Source organism: Engystomops pustulosus, chromosome 7 (genome assembly GCF_040894005.1).
Source record: "Engystomops pustulosus chromosome 7, aEngPut4.maternal, whole genome shotgun sequence".
Classification (NCBI taxonomy): Eukaryota; Metazoa; Chordata; class Amphibia; order Anura; family Leptodactylidae; genus Engystomops; species Engystomops pustulosus.
This window is the reverse complement of record NC_092417.1, coordinates 47,437,625-47,453,410: the sequence shown is the minus strand read 5'-3', so window position 1 is coordinate 47,453,410 and position 15,786 is coordinate 47,437,625. Positions and strand designations below refer to the sequence as shown.

Genomic DNA, 15,786 nt, shown 5'->3' with positions numbered 1-15,786 from the left:
CAGACGGACCCCTCTGCTCTCTGGATGCTTTACTATAGTCCCAGACTACAATGATCAGCTGTAATGTGTCTGTAATGAAGCTTTATTGATAATCCTTGGTCCAATTACAGCAAAAAATTTTGAAACTCCAATTGTCACTGAGACAAAAGAAAAAATATTGTCTGGAACTTCAATTATAAAATATACAGTTTCAACTGACATACAAATTCAACTTAAGAACAAAACTCCGGACCCTATCTTGTTTGTAACGCGGAGACTGCCTGTACCTTGGGAAATTAAAAATTAGAGAGATATGAACATGACAAACAAACTTGTTGAGAGTTCTGATGTCTTTAGTTTTCAATAACAAGGTAGGGTCTGAAAAAGGTTCAGCAATCTAGCAAAGCTTATCATTTTGACTTCCTGCTTTGTTGAGCATGGTGGGGCTCCCACCATGCTAGTGTCATTCTGATTTGTGAAGTAAAGCGGGATAGTAAGGGGATAGAGTGTCTCTGCCTTTTTTCCTTTTCAGATCCCTAAGTATTTGATGCCAGAGTGTACAACAGATATCATATGCCCTAGGATTTTTATGTATTTTTCTCTGAAAATATTAATGGATCTAAAAAGAGTAGTTCACTCTTGGTATTGCCCTAAATTCTTTAATGTGTGTAAGAATGTTCTGGACAGATCTAACCAGGTCTGAGATAAAAATAAATATATGGTCCATAAACAGGGCTGTCCATTGCTGGCCTTCCCCCTCATATTTGTCGCCTCCACATCTCTTACTCTTACTTACTTATTTGTGGTCCCATTATTTTATGGATCCTCTCATCTCTCCCTCATATTGTGGCCCCTCTCATCTTCCCTCTTATTGTGGCCCCTCCCATTGTCTTGTGATATTGTGATTCCTCATCTCCCATGCAAACCCCTGTAATCTCCACTTTAGATTGTGCCCCCTTCCCCTTAAACTGTAGGTTCCCGCTCATCCCCCCCCCCCCCCCTCATACTGTGGGTCCCCATCATCTCCACATTATGTTGTTGTCCCCCTCTCCTTCTCCTTTTCTTGTTCAAAAATAAACACCAGATACTCACATGTCCTGGTTCCCCAGCATCTCTCATCTTCTCTTATTTCTCTGCTGCTGCTGTGTGCAGTGTTGCCAGCAGACACGATGACATCATCACATCGCGCCTGCCAGCTTTTATACACAGCTTCAGCAGGGGAGGATGCAGATAGAGTTGAAGTCCTAACACAGTGGGGGGTAGTCAGCTGTGGTAGCAGTGGAGTCAGTGGTGTCAGGGCCCACCTTTGTTTTCAGTGGTACACTGGTGGGGCAGTCTGACCCTGGACTCTTATGTTTATTTGAGTTGGTATGCAGGTGAGAGGAGGTGAATCAGTTATTGTTATATATAAAGAATATCTTGCACTCTGATTTACATTTACATTTACTTTTATGAAAAAATTTTGAGGTAAATATGTGGAATGACTACCAATGTGAATTTTCAGTGTTTTTTTAATGCACCTTTAATTTGTTACAGTTAAAGTCAATGAAAATGTTACTTGGTATTTTGTAGAAACTACTTGGATATCGAGATCTCCCTCTCTCAAGAACAGATCCAGAAGTACACAGACAGTCTCCAAGTGTACACAAACAGCATAGTCAGAGAGCTGAGGAGACTTTTCCTAGTACAGGACCTTGTGGATTCTTTGAAGGTATGAATGATATAGATTAATTTTGCATGTCTATCAAACAAGCCATGATAAAAGGATATTCTAATATTCGATTACTTTTATTATCCTATTTCAAGTGCTGAAAAATCTGAATAATGAGGAACCTAATTCATTAATAAATTGTTTTTAACCATATTAACATTTTCCACATCACTACAGAGGAAACAAAGAAATATGGGATGTATAAGGAATGATGCCAACATACATCCATTTGTAGACCTGACTTCCACTAATGGATTCCCTCTAGCAGTGACTTGATTACCTAAGAACAAAATGATTCTTATGTCTCCTGATGACAATATCTACCATCGAGGGAGGGTAGAGAATACATATATACATAGTAGCAGGACTAATAAAATGGCCCTGAACTCTAGATGATTGCCCAAACCCATGTGAATAATTCAGGTTGGAAGATACAAACCTACTGTCTATGGTCAGTTTTAGCAGCAGATCCCTGGGTTTATGCAATAGATAAAGACAACACTACCCCAAACTTCCAAGTAATGGCAATAAAAGCAGCAGTAATAGAGACAATTAAGGAAATATATAATGGCTTGTATGTCAGTTTTCTGGCATAAAAGCCATGAAAAAGTCACAATTCCTAGAGCACAGGCTGGAATTGCCACTTTTTATCACCCTATGCCAACTCCACAGCAAATAGGCAGGAAGGGGGCTGTGCTAGAGTGTCTGTTACACTTGCTATAGATTACGCCAGTATGCTGATGGAGGCAAAAGCAGAACCCTAGGCCAGGTCCTATTGTGTACCCAAAATACCTAGAGGTCGGAGCCTCTAAGTATGTAAAGCTCCAGGTGGACAAGTAACAAAACTAGCACACAGTAAATCCCCCTCCCAATATCCTTAGATAGACAAGGGAAATCATGGAAACTTTAGTTCTTCACATGGTAATTGCACAAACTGCAAACCCTGTCAGCATAAAAACAAAGGTATGAAAGACCATAAAAAGGGTAAACAACTACAGGTGGCGTTATCTAGTGTATATTGGTCGAGGAAGGAACTAAAGCTTTCGAAGGCCTTTGAAGGGCAACATTACGGGCATATGGAGACTCAAAGACCTTGCATGCTATACTGGGGATTCTGGGAAGGAATCGTGCAAATATGTTTTTTAGGAGGGGGATCAGGAAAACTTGAAAGACACCCCCCTTTACATCAAGCATGACTTAAAAGAAACCTACTAACATGATCTCGGATAAAAGCCAACTCACTGACACACACATAGTTTACCTTTTATAGGTTTGTAAATCCTTTTCAGATATCTGGCTATAGTGTGCAAATGGGAGAACCATGAATATGCTGCCATCAGAGCGTTTTGCTATAGTAGGAAAAGAAGAGCCCATCTATAGTGCTTATGTTTGATGAGCAATGAATAGGTTAACTTAACTCTAACATAAATCTCAAGCCCCCTTTTACCTCATTAAGATGTGTGATTCCATTACTGGTTGCATGACAAGTCATCCTTAAGTAAAATAGGGCACACAACAAATGTAATGGATGGTTCTTCTCTTGTAATTAGTATCCCAGGGTCATATTCAAGTAGTTTGATGTTCTGCATGTGTGTTATGGATTCAACCTTGCCAAAAGTGTGGACATTCAACCTTATAATATCCTTGCTTTCCCAGTTTGCCGTACTAATGTGGCTGCTGACATACGTAGGAGCTCTGTTCAATGGACTTACACTCCTTATCATGGGTAAGGAAAACTTTATTGTAATAATGCATTTGACTAAAATCTCTCTGAAGTCAGCATATATACAGTATATGCCATGTTGGAAATATGGTGTACTGCACTTCTATTATTCCTACAAAAACTTTATAAAACCTACTGATATATATGGAATCTAAGGGCGCAGAATCTATTTTTTTTGTTCTTCATCTTTTCTCAATTCCCTTATTTTTTTCTGAACACTAAACCCGAACATGGGCATTTAGTTAGGCTCATCTGTAGTTGCTAGTCTGAGTGCCCTTGTATTGCATACTAAAAAGTGTTTTAACGCAGCCTTATTGCTTGTCTGATTATTTTGCTTGCATGTTTAATTAAAAGTGTGTACAGATTGTGTTTTTTTTTTTTTAAAAACAAACTTGTATGAATAAATTAATAACTGCGCGTGGGCCGGAAACCAGCGGAAACTCCCCTTTTCATAGGAAGCTATGCAACCGTAGTGCAAATCCAGGAATATGAACTACTCTATATAGTAAGAGGCTCCAGGCAAGCACAAACGTCAGCACAAATGTCAGTGCTGCTCATCCCTCTCCATAGAGAGGTGCAGAGCCGGCGCAATAACACGGCGGTCTGTAGGACATGTCCTATATTTCTCAGTCCACGGTCACGATGCGGTGAGACAATGGGGCACATTTACTAAGGGTCCGAACAACGTATTTTCTTCGGGTTTCCAGACTTTTTACCATTTTGCCATAAATTGCCCTGGGTTTTTGGCGCACGCGATTGGATTTTGGCGCATCGGAGCCGGCTTGCATGCAACACAAATCGGGGGACGTGGACGTCGGACAATCCGACTGATTCAGACAAACCACAGAATTTAAAAACAAAATTGTGTCGCAAGATCAAGCACTCACATGCATCGGGAAGAAGAAGGTGAACTTCGGCGGACCTCAGCGGGGAAGCACATGCACATGCGGGATATCGGGCGCACGATCTTATTGAATCACAGCAGATCCGAATCCTCGCACAGCGGGGATCGCGATGGGACGGGTAAGTAAATGTGCCCCAATATGTGCTCACCGACACGTTACCAGGCATCATGAGTGTCAATGGGGACTGGTATCCGGCTGTATATCAGTCCCCTTTATGTTCCTGTTAATGCACCGTTATGCTGTGATAGTGTCTGGAGTGTCTGGAGACAGATATTATGGTGCTTTACGTAAAATAATACTAAGCAGCAATTTTTTTATTATGGTTTTCATTAAATTAATATATTTGTTTTTATGTCGTAGCGGTGGTGTCGATGTTCTCTCTCCCAGTCGTATATGACAAGTATCAGGTAATAATTGTTTTGAGTACACAGTATCTAATGCAACTTTAGTTAATTAATAACTGGAAGTTTTTTTTCTTCTAGGCACAAATCGACCAGTATTTGGGACTGGTGAGGACAAACATGAACACAATTGTGGCAAAGTAAGTTAGCAAGTAATGATAGCATTGAGTAAGTAACTAATGATAGCAATTAATTCACACAGTTGTCGGTGACTTTTTGGAACAACTTCAGCCCCCCGGCATTGCATAAAATTCATTGGGGGTTATTCATGTGTTCAGGCTGAACGACTATCTATACCAGCTTAGGGTTGCCATCAATTTTAGATCAAAAGATGAAAAATCTTTCAGAGACTAGTGGCGCTGCCCATTGGTCATTCTTGGCATGCATCCTTTTCAGTTTCCTAAAAACTATTCATAAATTATCCCCAATGTGGTCATTTGGATTGTAGCTATAGAGCAGTGGGCAGATGAAGCTGAGACAGAACACATCATCACCTTATACCAAAAAGCTGCTGCATACCATAATGGTGGTTTAGTGGACAAGAAAGGGTTGTCCCAACTTCTGGGATAGATTTTGCCTGTTGCAGCCACTAACGGAGCTCCTAATTGCTCTCATACAATTGAATGGAGCAGCAGGATGCTTTCTCGGCCTGCCACTCCACCCATTGGTGAGTACAGGGCCAGTTTTAGACAAAGTTGGGCCCCAAAATAAAACTATTTTATGAATAGTCACATTCAGTAAGAGGCTCCTTTTAGCCCTGAACTATAATAACATTAGTATGGTAAGGCAATGGTAAGATAGATTAATGATAGAAGATACATATGAAAGATCATATAGATTTATAGATAGATGATAGATTTATAGATTCATAAATCTAAAGTAGAGTATATATATTTATAGATAGCTACATAGATGATAGAAGATAGATATGCGAGATACAGTAGAAGATCGATTGATTGATTGATAGATAATAGAAGACAGGAAATAGATTATAAGCATTCAACCAAGGGGTATTAAAAGAGCAATAAGTCCTCTGCTCACAAAAGTCCACATGCCCTTTGGGGCAGGGGGTCCCGGGCAAATGCACAGTTTGCCGCACCCCAACGCCGGCCTTGAATGAGAACGGGATTCCCTTTCTTCTACTTATAGGGGTCCCATTTTAATGATCAGTGGTGTTTCAGCTGTCAAATCCTCACAGATTCGTTTGTTGTCCCCTATCCTGTGGATTTAAAGGGGTTGTCCAGTGGTTGAAAAACATGGCTACACGTTGCTATGTCTATACATTCTTTTATAGCAGCTCAGCACTGCTTTAGGGGCTGCCTAAAAAGGTCCAAGTGTTATGGTGGTGAAGAGTTTGAGATTGCAAAGGGTAGTAATTTTTTTCAAAAGTAAAATTGAGGTTTAAGTGTTGAATGACTCACCAGGTATGGTGGAAATGCCGCAAGATATAAGGGGAATCACAAAATATACTCTAATATGGGGCAACTTGGGTATGTGGGAACTGTACCAACTGGTGGGGTTTGAGTCTTGGATGTAGAGGGAGTGCTCTGTAATACTCAGTTATATCAGGGGAATGTCCTAAAATCATTCCAGAAGCTGTAGTCTGACGTCCAGCTTCCACAGACACATATATCTACAGCTCCATATGTCTCCATGGTGTGGAGGCACAGAGTCTGACTTCCCTTGAGCTGCACTTGTCAGTGATACTTAATATGCTGGCATCGGTTGGTCTTCCTTGTGGCCTGATATCCATCCTCTAAAGACAGATACTTTGTTTTCTTATTCCTATATCACTGGAAGGACTCCAGAATAAATGGGCTAGCGACATTGACTTACTGACAAGGCTTTGAAAGATTTACTTACATCTCATTGGTTAGATATGTCTCCTAAATATGCTAAAGAATATTATACATACACATAAAAATGGAAAAATATATTTATTTCAAACTAAATGCAATGAAAAAGTCAATGGCGCTCTTGGTTGTTGACTCCTGATACAAAGTTGGAGAAAGTTATCTCTTGCAAACAATCCTTTGATTAATGCTGTGTTGATTATTATTTGACTGTCCATTATTTGCCCATGCAAAATATATAGGCCTAGTTCACTGAGTGGCTCTCGGACACCCTTCATAGAGGTTGGGTTTAGAGAGTAGAGGAAGTTCTAATTGTATTTGTCTACCTGTTTTGTTTTATGGTCTATATGACCATGTTTGTGTAAGATGTTAAAAAAATTATGTTAATAAAAATGACTTGATTCCAAAAAAAGAATAATTAATGTATTTTTATTATTTTCCTGTTTGACAGAATTCAAGCAAAAATTCCGGGTGCAAAACAGAAGGAATAAAGAGTCTTATAGTCCAGTCAGTTCTTGGTAAATTGTGGAGTCTAACGTGGAAACAGCTGTGTTCTACACTTTACTTACAGATTTATTGCACCATTCTCTTTTCAACACTCTGTGTTTATGGAAACATCTGAAAAAAAATCTAGGAGCAGCCCCTGTGATCCTGCTTCTATGCTATTAGAATCCTTGCAATCAGCCGTGTCAAGCACTAAAGTATAGTGAAGAGATACAAAAAGTGTTCTAGATGTGTTTCTTTTTTGTGTTGCTTAAAAGTGCATGATGTTGGAAGCCTAAGTAAATTTTTTTTTTTAAATTTCTTATTTATTCTTATTTTTAGTGTTTTTTCTGCTATTCTTGGCAGCGCTTCTATAACTTAATGTGACGTGCGGCTAGGGCTTCATGCTTAGGGCATTGATGCAATAGAACAGACTTGCTTCATTGTCTCTAGGCCCGCTGGTTGGAGTTATTTCAATTATATAAATATATATATACGTAGAACTGTAGACTAATGTTTCGTGTTTTCCAGCACAAGTGAAATCAGTGTGCGGTACTTCTCTTTGTTTTTGTATGAATTCAACTTGCAGTACTCCTGTTGTAAGGGATGGGGATAACAGATTTACATGTATGGTAGACAGGTCCAGCTCGTTCGGTTTATTACGATTTGTAATCCATTCTCTGTAGTTCCTAGCGGACTTATTGACTCTGAATATTTGCACTTATGATGTACTTGACACTGAATGCATAAATAAAATGTCACTAAATGTATAAGGTTCTCTTTTTGTTGAGGTTGTGAAACGTTGCCAAAACACACCCTACCAGTCTTGACAGATGAAGGAACCCAACAAAGTTCTTGATGGTGAAAACAATTATTAATGGCGCAGATAACATATTCACTGTATCTTTTTGCTGGATTCCTAACCAAAATATTTCAGTGCAAATGGGAATAAAATTTGATTCTTGCCAAGGTTCTGTGTTTTCCATTTGCTATCTACTGTCTGTATGTAGACGTTCTTGCATATTATTATATATTGCCTCATTGGGATTACACTACTCTCTCTTGCTATGTCTATCACCTATTACTCTCTCTTTTTCTTTATTGCTCTATTTATTATCTATCTCTACCTTCCTTGATCTATCTATCTATCTATCTATCTATCTATCTATCTATCTATCTATCCGGCCACTGATGCACTTGCCATAACATTATAGTTTACTCTTATAGATTTATGACACTAAAATCCACTTCTATGGTATATTGAACAAGCTCTGTATGGACCCAGTCAAGAACCAAGTCTAAATCCCGAAAACTGCGTCTGAAATTCCTTTAAAGGGAGCACCGGGAAACATTTTTATTTGGCTGTGGGGGCTGTAAAAATACAAATAAGGAACCTCTTATACTCACCTTCTCTTTTGCGCTGATCACTGCCACAGCCACACAGTTTCTACTGCCTGAAACTAATGTTGTAGGACAGTAATGGCGAGCCTTTTAGAGAATAATTGCCCAAATTACAATTAAAACACGTTTATTTATTACAAAGTGCTAATGTGGCAATTTAAGCAGTAACTAATTGCTCCCTGCTCTGTCACAGGTTTTAATCGTATTGGCCTCCTGCTGACACCAACACAGTGGAAAGGAGGAAGAAGAATTAGAATTATTGTTGTAGCTTCACTCCAGTGTCCCCTGAACAGGAAATCAAGGGGCCAGGAAAAGGTCCAATGATAGTCCAGTCCTATGCACTCTTTCTGCAGTACCAGGCAGCCAAGACTGCCAAGCTTTGAAATAGTACTGAGCACAGTGCATCCTGGTATTTGGGAGGTGGCCTTGAGTCCTTTTTTACTAAACTCTGTACTGGGATAACAGCCTTCTTCCGGAGCATTGCTGGCGTCTAGTCTCCATCCTCATTTATACATTTCCTAAATTATCACTACATTGTATATCCATTGCACTTATATCCATCCAATAACAAAATGCACTGTCTTACTTGTTGTAAAAAACATTGTAAAAATACTCTTTTATCATATTTTAAGATGGTACCCCTTCACATCTAATAAAATTCATTACATAAAACTTACAATTGCACCCGTTCTTATTCTCCAATCATATACTAAGCAGGGTATTTATCAACTTCTAAATAGCTGAGACACCCTCACATTCATTCATCATAATCCTCCAATCCCATGTTAGGTGGGCTTTTAAGTTTGTCCAATCATCTTCAATCTCTTCTTTTACGTTATCTCTATTATAAAAAGAAGAGATAGTGTACGTTAAATCATTAAATCGCCTGCATTTTTGTATCTAAAATGTTTGGAGACATTAGAGATATTTGTATTGGTGTAGGTTGGATCTGATCCTCCAATGTGTTCTCTAATTCTTTCTTTTAACCGCCTGCAGGTACAGTCAACATAAGTTCAAGTATTGCAGTTCATAAAACTTTTACACTTTATATATCTATTATCTATTTTAGAAGTAATACATATTTACAACACATGCATCGATTAGCACGGCATGGCAAGAAAACCCAAATAGATACAAATTATCTGCTGTGGATTTTCATCAGGTTTTGGTACAAATTTTGGCAAAAAAAAGACTACTATCTCTATGCCAAGAATGGGTGAAGAACATATTTACAGAATTATCATTTATGTATACACACTGTTTTGCATAGTTCCAATACCAAGAAAATGTAGTTTGTAAGCCTCCTTGGCAGCCTGAACCGAGAAAAGGAAAATATGAAGCTATTACCAAAATATATGGTAAAATTGTTATTTGATTATTTATGCAGACAAAATCACAATAAAATTCATATATGGAAACAGTACAGCACTAAAGGCACTCTGAGTATAAGGCATCAATGTTAATAAATGTCACTATTAGTAACTATAGGAGATGACATTTAAATACAAGCACAGGGTAACTAAAAACTCAGTACAGAGAAAGTATAAAGAGTTGCCAAAGCAAACATGCCATATTACAGTATTGAATCGATTACATACTGTTACATGCAGTGCCTGCCCAACACACGTTTCAGCTACAACGTCCTTCTTCCAAGGGGTCACCCTGCCTGAAGGATCAGGGTGTCCAAAGAGCGTATGGCAGTGTTTTTCTCACCTCATGTCTGCCTCATGTCTGCAAGGAGGGGCTTGCCAAAACACTTGCCCTTGGGACACCCTGCTTCTTCAGGGTTACATATCTCATTTCCTGGGGATAGGAACTGTGTATTTTTTAGCTAAACGCAATGTGGGCACAAGTTAATACAGTGCATGTGGAACTTATTATTAGTGAATCTAGTGACAGGTTCCCTTTAAGAGCAGCAATGCTTTTCTGTAAGACACCTTTGTGAAAAACTTTTTTAAGCTTGGATACATTGTAAAGGTGCCCTCATGTATGACACTGCTCTTTATACGAATGTGAATCAACCATTAACCCTCACCAATCCTGTTCTACAAACAATGGATTAAACTCCAATAAATACTGCAGAAAGGTTTTATTACAGTCACAACTTGCCTCGAAATACCCAGCTCTTGTCCCCTTGTAAGACTGCTGGCAGATAGCAATGCATTATTAATGTTATAACTTAGCCAAAACAAATTTCATTATCTTTTTTGCTTGGTATCAATACAATGGCGCCTTACACCCCCTAGGCCAGTTATTCCGTACAGGCCTTGGGATGCATTTGTTAATTAAAACTGCAGAGCTGATACATTTATTCTAATTAGCATTGAATAAAATAAATTTTGCAGTTGCTTAGATGCATATTGGAAAATATCATTGAAATATTGATATTATATATATTCTGTTCTATTAACTAATTTTCTGCCTTAGTCATCATATTAGTAAATTGTTGTGTTTAGGAACTTTCCATCTTATTGTGGCTGCTCCCTCTTCTTGCAATCCCCTTGCTGGTCCTGCCTGGACACGGGCTGATCTCAAGCCAGACACTCAGGTACCAGGGGAATCCTGCCGTCCCCTTACCGAAAGGTCAGGCCCCGGTGGAAGGTATTGAGACTATAATCACAGTGATGTCACAGTATAGAGACAATAAACATGTAAACATGGTGACATTTCTATAAATCTCATATCTATCTACTGATCTAATATATATGGTAGAGCTACCAGGGATCACGCTGAGACAATGGATGAAAACATTAAACTGAAAGTTATTTCCGGAACATAAATTTCAACATAGGCAACAGGCCAACAATTCCACTGGTCCAGGTCGCTGGTTGGATATATCTGGCAAAGGAAAGCTCACCGCCTAGTCTAGGTAGCTTCAGGCTGGAGAGATGGATGGCTGCTTCAGCAGCAGAGGTCAAGGCTGGCTCTCTATGTAGAGTCCTGCAGCAGGCCTGGAGTTTGCAGGCCATGTGCTGAGAGGTGTGCTCTTCCTCAGCACTCCCAGAAAGACCTCTGCTGGGGGACAGGAGGAGGCTGCTGGGGGATGGGACTAGGCTGCTGAAGGACAGGAGGAGGCTGCTGGTGGACAGGAGGAGGCTACTGGGGGACGGGATTAGGCTGCTGAAGGACAGGAGGAGGCTGCTGGGGGACAAGACAAGGCTGCTGGGGGACAGGAGGAGGCTGCTGGGGGACAGGAGGAGGCTGCTGGAGGACACAGGAGGAGGCTAGAGGACAGGGGAAGCTGGGAACAGGAAGAGGAGAATGGAGGACACAGGAGGAGGATGGAGGTCAGGAATAGGAGGCTGGAGGACACAGGAGGATAGAGGGAAGGGGGAGGGGAGCTGGAGGACACAGGAGGAGGATAGGGGACAGGAGGCCACAGGAGGAGGATGGAGGACAGGAGGCCACAGGAGGAGGATGGAGGACAGGAGGCCACAGGAGGAGGATGGAGGACAGGAGGCCACAGGAGGAGGATGGAGGACAGGAGGCCACAGGAGGAGGATGGAGGACAGGAGGCCACAGGAGGAGGATGGAGGACAGGAGGCCACATGAGGAGGATGGAGGATAGGAGTTCACAGGAGGAGGATGGAGGACAGGAGGCCACAGGAGAAGGACAGGAGGCTACAGAATGAGGAGGATAGAGCACAGGGACCACACCATGTGAGAAGGGGTAGGGGAAGGATTAAAGGGAGGATAAAATTAACGAGGGATTTTATATGTGGCAGAGTTGCATTAGGTGTAGTTATACAGGTTAATGGGGGGGGCAAAGAAAGGGGCATTTAACCATGTGGGGACCATCAAGGTCAATATTATACTATGCTTGTGGGTGGGGCGATGGGCGTTGTTTAGAAAAAAGGGGAGGGGCTTTTGTCCCTCTTTCTCTCGGCCAAAAGTTGGGAGGTATGGTTTTATAATTTCCCTTGTGTGTGGTCAGTTCAGGGATTCTCCAACCAGGACCTTTGTACAATTTGTTATAAACATGACATCTCATTGGTCAACATAAGTAACATATCCTTCTTAGGCAGAAGTTAAAAAGCTGCAATACTAAAAATAGACAGCAGGTGGCAATGCAGCCCAGGGATGAATATGTGATATTCAGCTAAAGTACATTTTCTTAAAGGGAACCTGCCATCAGTGACCTAATTTTCACTAAAGAAAGGTTGCAGAAGCCCATCAAACCTGCAGTGCAAAAATTTCTTTTTGCCTTTACTAAGCATTTTCATAACAATATAATTGTGTGTTATAATCTGTCAAAATTCTGGGGTAGTCACAGGGGCTGCGCATTGGTTTGGATGCATTTCAAAAAGCAACATGTGACTTGTGTTGTCTGCAGACTCCTCAGATCTTAGCCCCCAACTTTGTGCTCCTGTACAGCTCCTCCCAGACTATGACCTCTGTGAAGGAGCTGATTGCAGAGCTGTACAGGAGCACAAAGGTGGGGGCTAAGATCTGAGGAGTGAGTAACACAGACAAGGCACATGTTGTTTTTAATATGCATCCAAACCAAAGTCCAGCCCCTGTGATTACCCCAGGATTTTGTCAGGGTGCAACGTAAGTTTTAACACACAATTACACTCACCGGCCACTTTATTAGGTACACCTGTCCAACTGCTCGTTAACACTTAATTTCTAATCAGCCAATCACATGGCGGCAACTCAGTGCATTTAGGCATGTAGACATGATCAAGACAATCTCCTGCAGTTCAAACCGAGCATCAGTATGGGGAAGAAAGGTGATTTGAGTGCCTTTGAACGTGGCATGGTTGTTGGTGCCAGAAGGGCTGGTCTGAGTATTTCAGAAACTGTTGATCTACTGGGATTTTCACGCACAACCATCTCTAGGGTTTACAGAGAATGGTCCGAAAAAGAAAAAACATCCAGTGAGCGGCGGTTCTGTGGGCCTTGTTGATGCCAGAGGTCAGAGGAGAATGGGCAGACTGGTTCGAGCTGATAGAAAGGCAACAGTGACTCAAATCGCCACCCGTTACAACCAAGGTAGGCAGAAGAGCATCTCTGAATGCACAGTACGTCGAACTTTGAGGCAGATGGGCTACAGCAGCAGAAGACCATACCGGGTGCCACTCCTTTCAGCTAAGAACAGGAAACTGAGGCTACAATTTGCACAAGCTCATCGAAATTGGACAGTAGAAGATTGGAAAAACGTTGCCTGGTCTGATGAGTCTCGATTTCTGCTGCGACATTCGGATGGTAGGGTCAGAATTTGGCGTCAACAACATGAAAGCATGGATCCATCCTGCCTTGTATCAACGGTTCAGGCTGGTGGTGGTGGTGTCATGGTGTGGGGAATATTTTCTTGGCACTCTTTGGCCCAACGCCACAGCCTACCTGAGTATTGTTGCTGACCATGTCCATACCTTTATGACCACAATGTACCCAACATCTGATGGCTACTTTCAGCAGGATAATGTGCCATGTCATAAAGCTGGAATCATCTCAGACTGGTTTCTTGAACATGACAATGAGGTCACTGTACTCAAATGGCCTCCACAGTCACCAGATCTCAATCCAATAGAGCATCTTTGGGATGTGGTGGAACGGGAGATTCGCATCTTGGATGTGCAGCCGACAAATCTGCGGCAACTGTGTGATGCCATCATGTCAATATGGACCAAAATCTCTGAGGAATGCTTCCAGCACCTTGTTGAATCTATGCCACGAAGAATTGAGGCAGTTCTGAAGGCAAAAGGGGGTCCAACCCGTTACTAGCATGGTGTACCTAATAAAGTGGCCGGTGAGTGTATATTGTGATGAAATTGGTTAGAAAAGGCAGAGAGGCATATTTGCACTGCAGGTGTGATTGGCTTCTGGAAACTGTCTTTAGTGAAAATGAGGTCCCTGGTGACGGGTTCCCTTTAACCCCTTCACGCTCCGTGGCGGATATATCCGCCACGGAGCGCAGTGACTTAGCGCTCAGTGGCGGATATATCCGCCACGGCGCTTATGCCGGCTCGGCTCTGGATCAGAGCCGAACCGGCATCGGGAGACACGGGGTGCCGGCTGTAACTAATAGCTGGCACCCCAGTGTAACACCCGCGATCGGAGACAACTCGACCGCGGCATCTAACATGCATCTGGGGGATCTTTCCCCCACGATCGCCCCCCCCGAACCGTTTTCGGGGGGCGCCGATCGTTGCTATAGTAACTCTGGGGTCTGATCTGGACCCCAGAATTACCTGCAAGAACTGCCAGTAAGATGGCGTCTGTGACGTCATCTTACTGGCACAGTGCCAGCCTATGCAAGTGTATAGGCTGACACTGATAATACTCTGCAATACATGAGTATTGCAGAATATTATCATGAAGAAGCAATCAGATGATTGCTTCTTCATGTCCCATGGTATAAAAGTGAAAAAGTTAAAAAAAAAAAGTTATTCAATAAAAAAATAAAGTCATAAATCACTAAAAATGCCCCAAACCCCCAAAACATATAAAGAGACATATAACTCAAAAAAAAAGTCTAAATCATAACACAAACCCCACATATATAGTATCACCGCGTCCGTAACAACCCGTAGAATAAAAGTAAATCATTATTGAACCCCCACGATAAACGCCGTAAAAAAAAACTGCTATAAACCTTCCAAAAATTATGATTTTTATCTTTTCAATCCCACAAAAAATGCTATAAAATGCGATCAAAAAACCATATGTACTCAGACATGATACTGGTGCAAAGTACAACATGTCCCGCAAAAAACAAGCCATCAACAAGCTCCGTAGCCAAAAATGTAACAATGTTATGCCACTTGGAAGACGGCAATACATAAATGATAGATTTTTCCCCACATTAGGGTTTTGTTTGACAAATTTAGTAAAACGTAAGAAAATATATTCATGTCTGGTATCCCCGTAATCGTATCAACCCATAGAATAAAGATAACATGATTATTAGTCTATACGGTGAACACCAAAAAAAAAAAAGTAAAAAATCCAGTACAGAATTGATGCTTTTCTACTCCTGCCCTCAAAAAAAGTTCCTAAATTTTCAACAATAGGTGATACCAACCCCAAAATGGTAACAATGGGAAAAGCATCTCGTCCCGCAAAAAAAATGCCGTCACATGGCCCAAATAATGGAAAAGCGAAAATTTTATAGCCTTCAAAAGGGGCCAATGAGGAAACTAAAATCCTGGCAGCTGCAGCGCCCTCCTTCCCTTCTGCGCCTCGCTGTGCCCCCATAAAACAAGTCACAGCCACATGTGGGGGGTCTTTGTACTCAGGAGAAATTGCAGAACAAATTGTATGGTGGGTTTTCTCTTTTTATATTTTGGAAATGTGTAAATTTTAGTGCTAAATGAACGTATAAGGG

At 41.3% G+C, this 15,786-nt stretch overlaps 1 protein-coding gene across 2 annotated transcripts in view; it reads left to right on the top strand.

Annotated features, from left to right (window-relative positions):
* RTN1 (reticulon 1) overlaps nt 1–8,025 on the top strand; it is a 187,481-nt gene extending 179,456 nt beyond the window's left edge. For both annotated transcript variants that reach the window (XM_072115795.1, XM_072115796.1), the window contains 5 exons: nt 1,552–1,690; nt 3,347–3,416; nt 4,679–4,725; nt 4,801–4,859; nt 7,024–8,025. In XM_072115795.1, the coding sequence (XP_071971896.1) occupies nt 1,552–1,690; nt 3,347–3,416; nt 4,679–4,725; nt 4,801–4,859; nt 7,024–7,063 (355 nt within the window). In that variant the 3' untranslated portion in view covers nt 7,064–8,025. The remainder of the gene's footprint in view (nt 1–1,551; nt 1,691–3,346; nt 3,417–4,678; nt 4,726–4,800; nt 4,860–7,023) is intronic.
* Nucleotides 8,026–15,786: the final 7,761 nt, after the last annotated feature.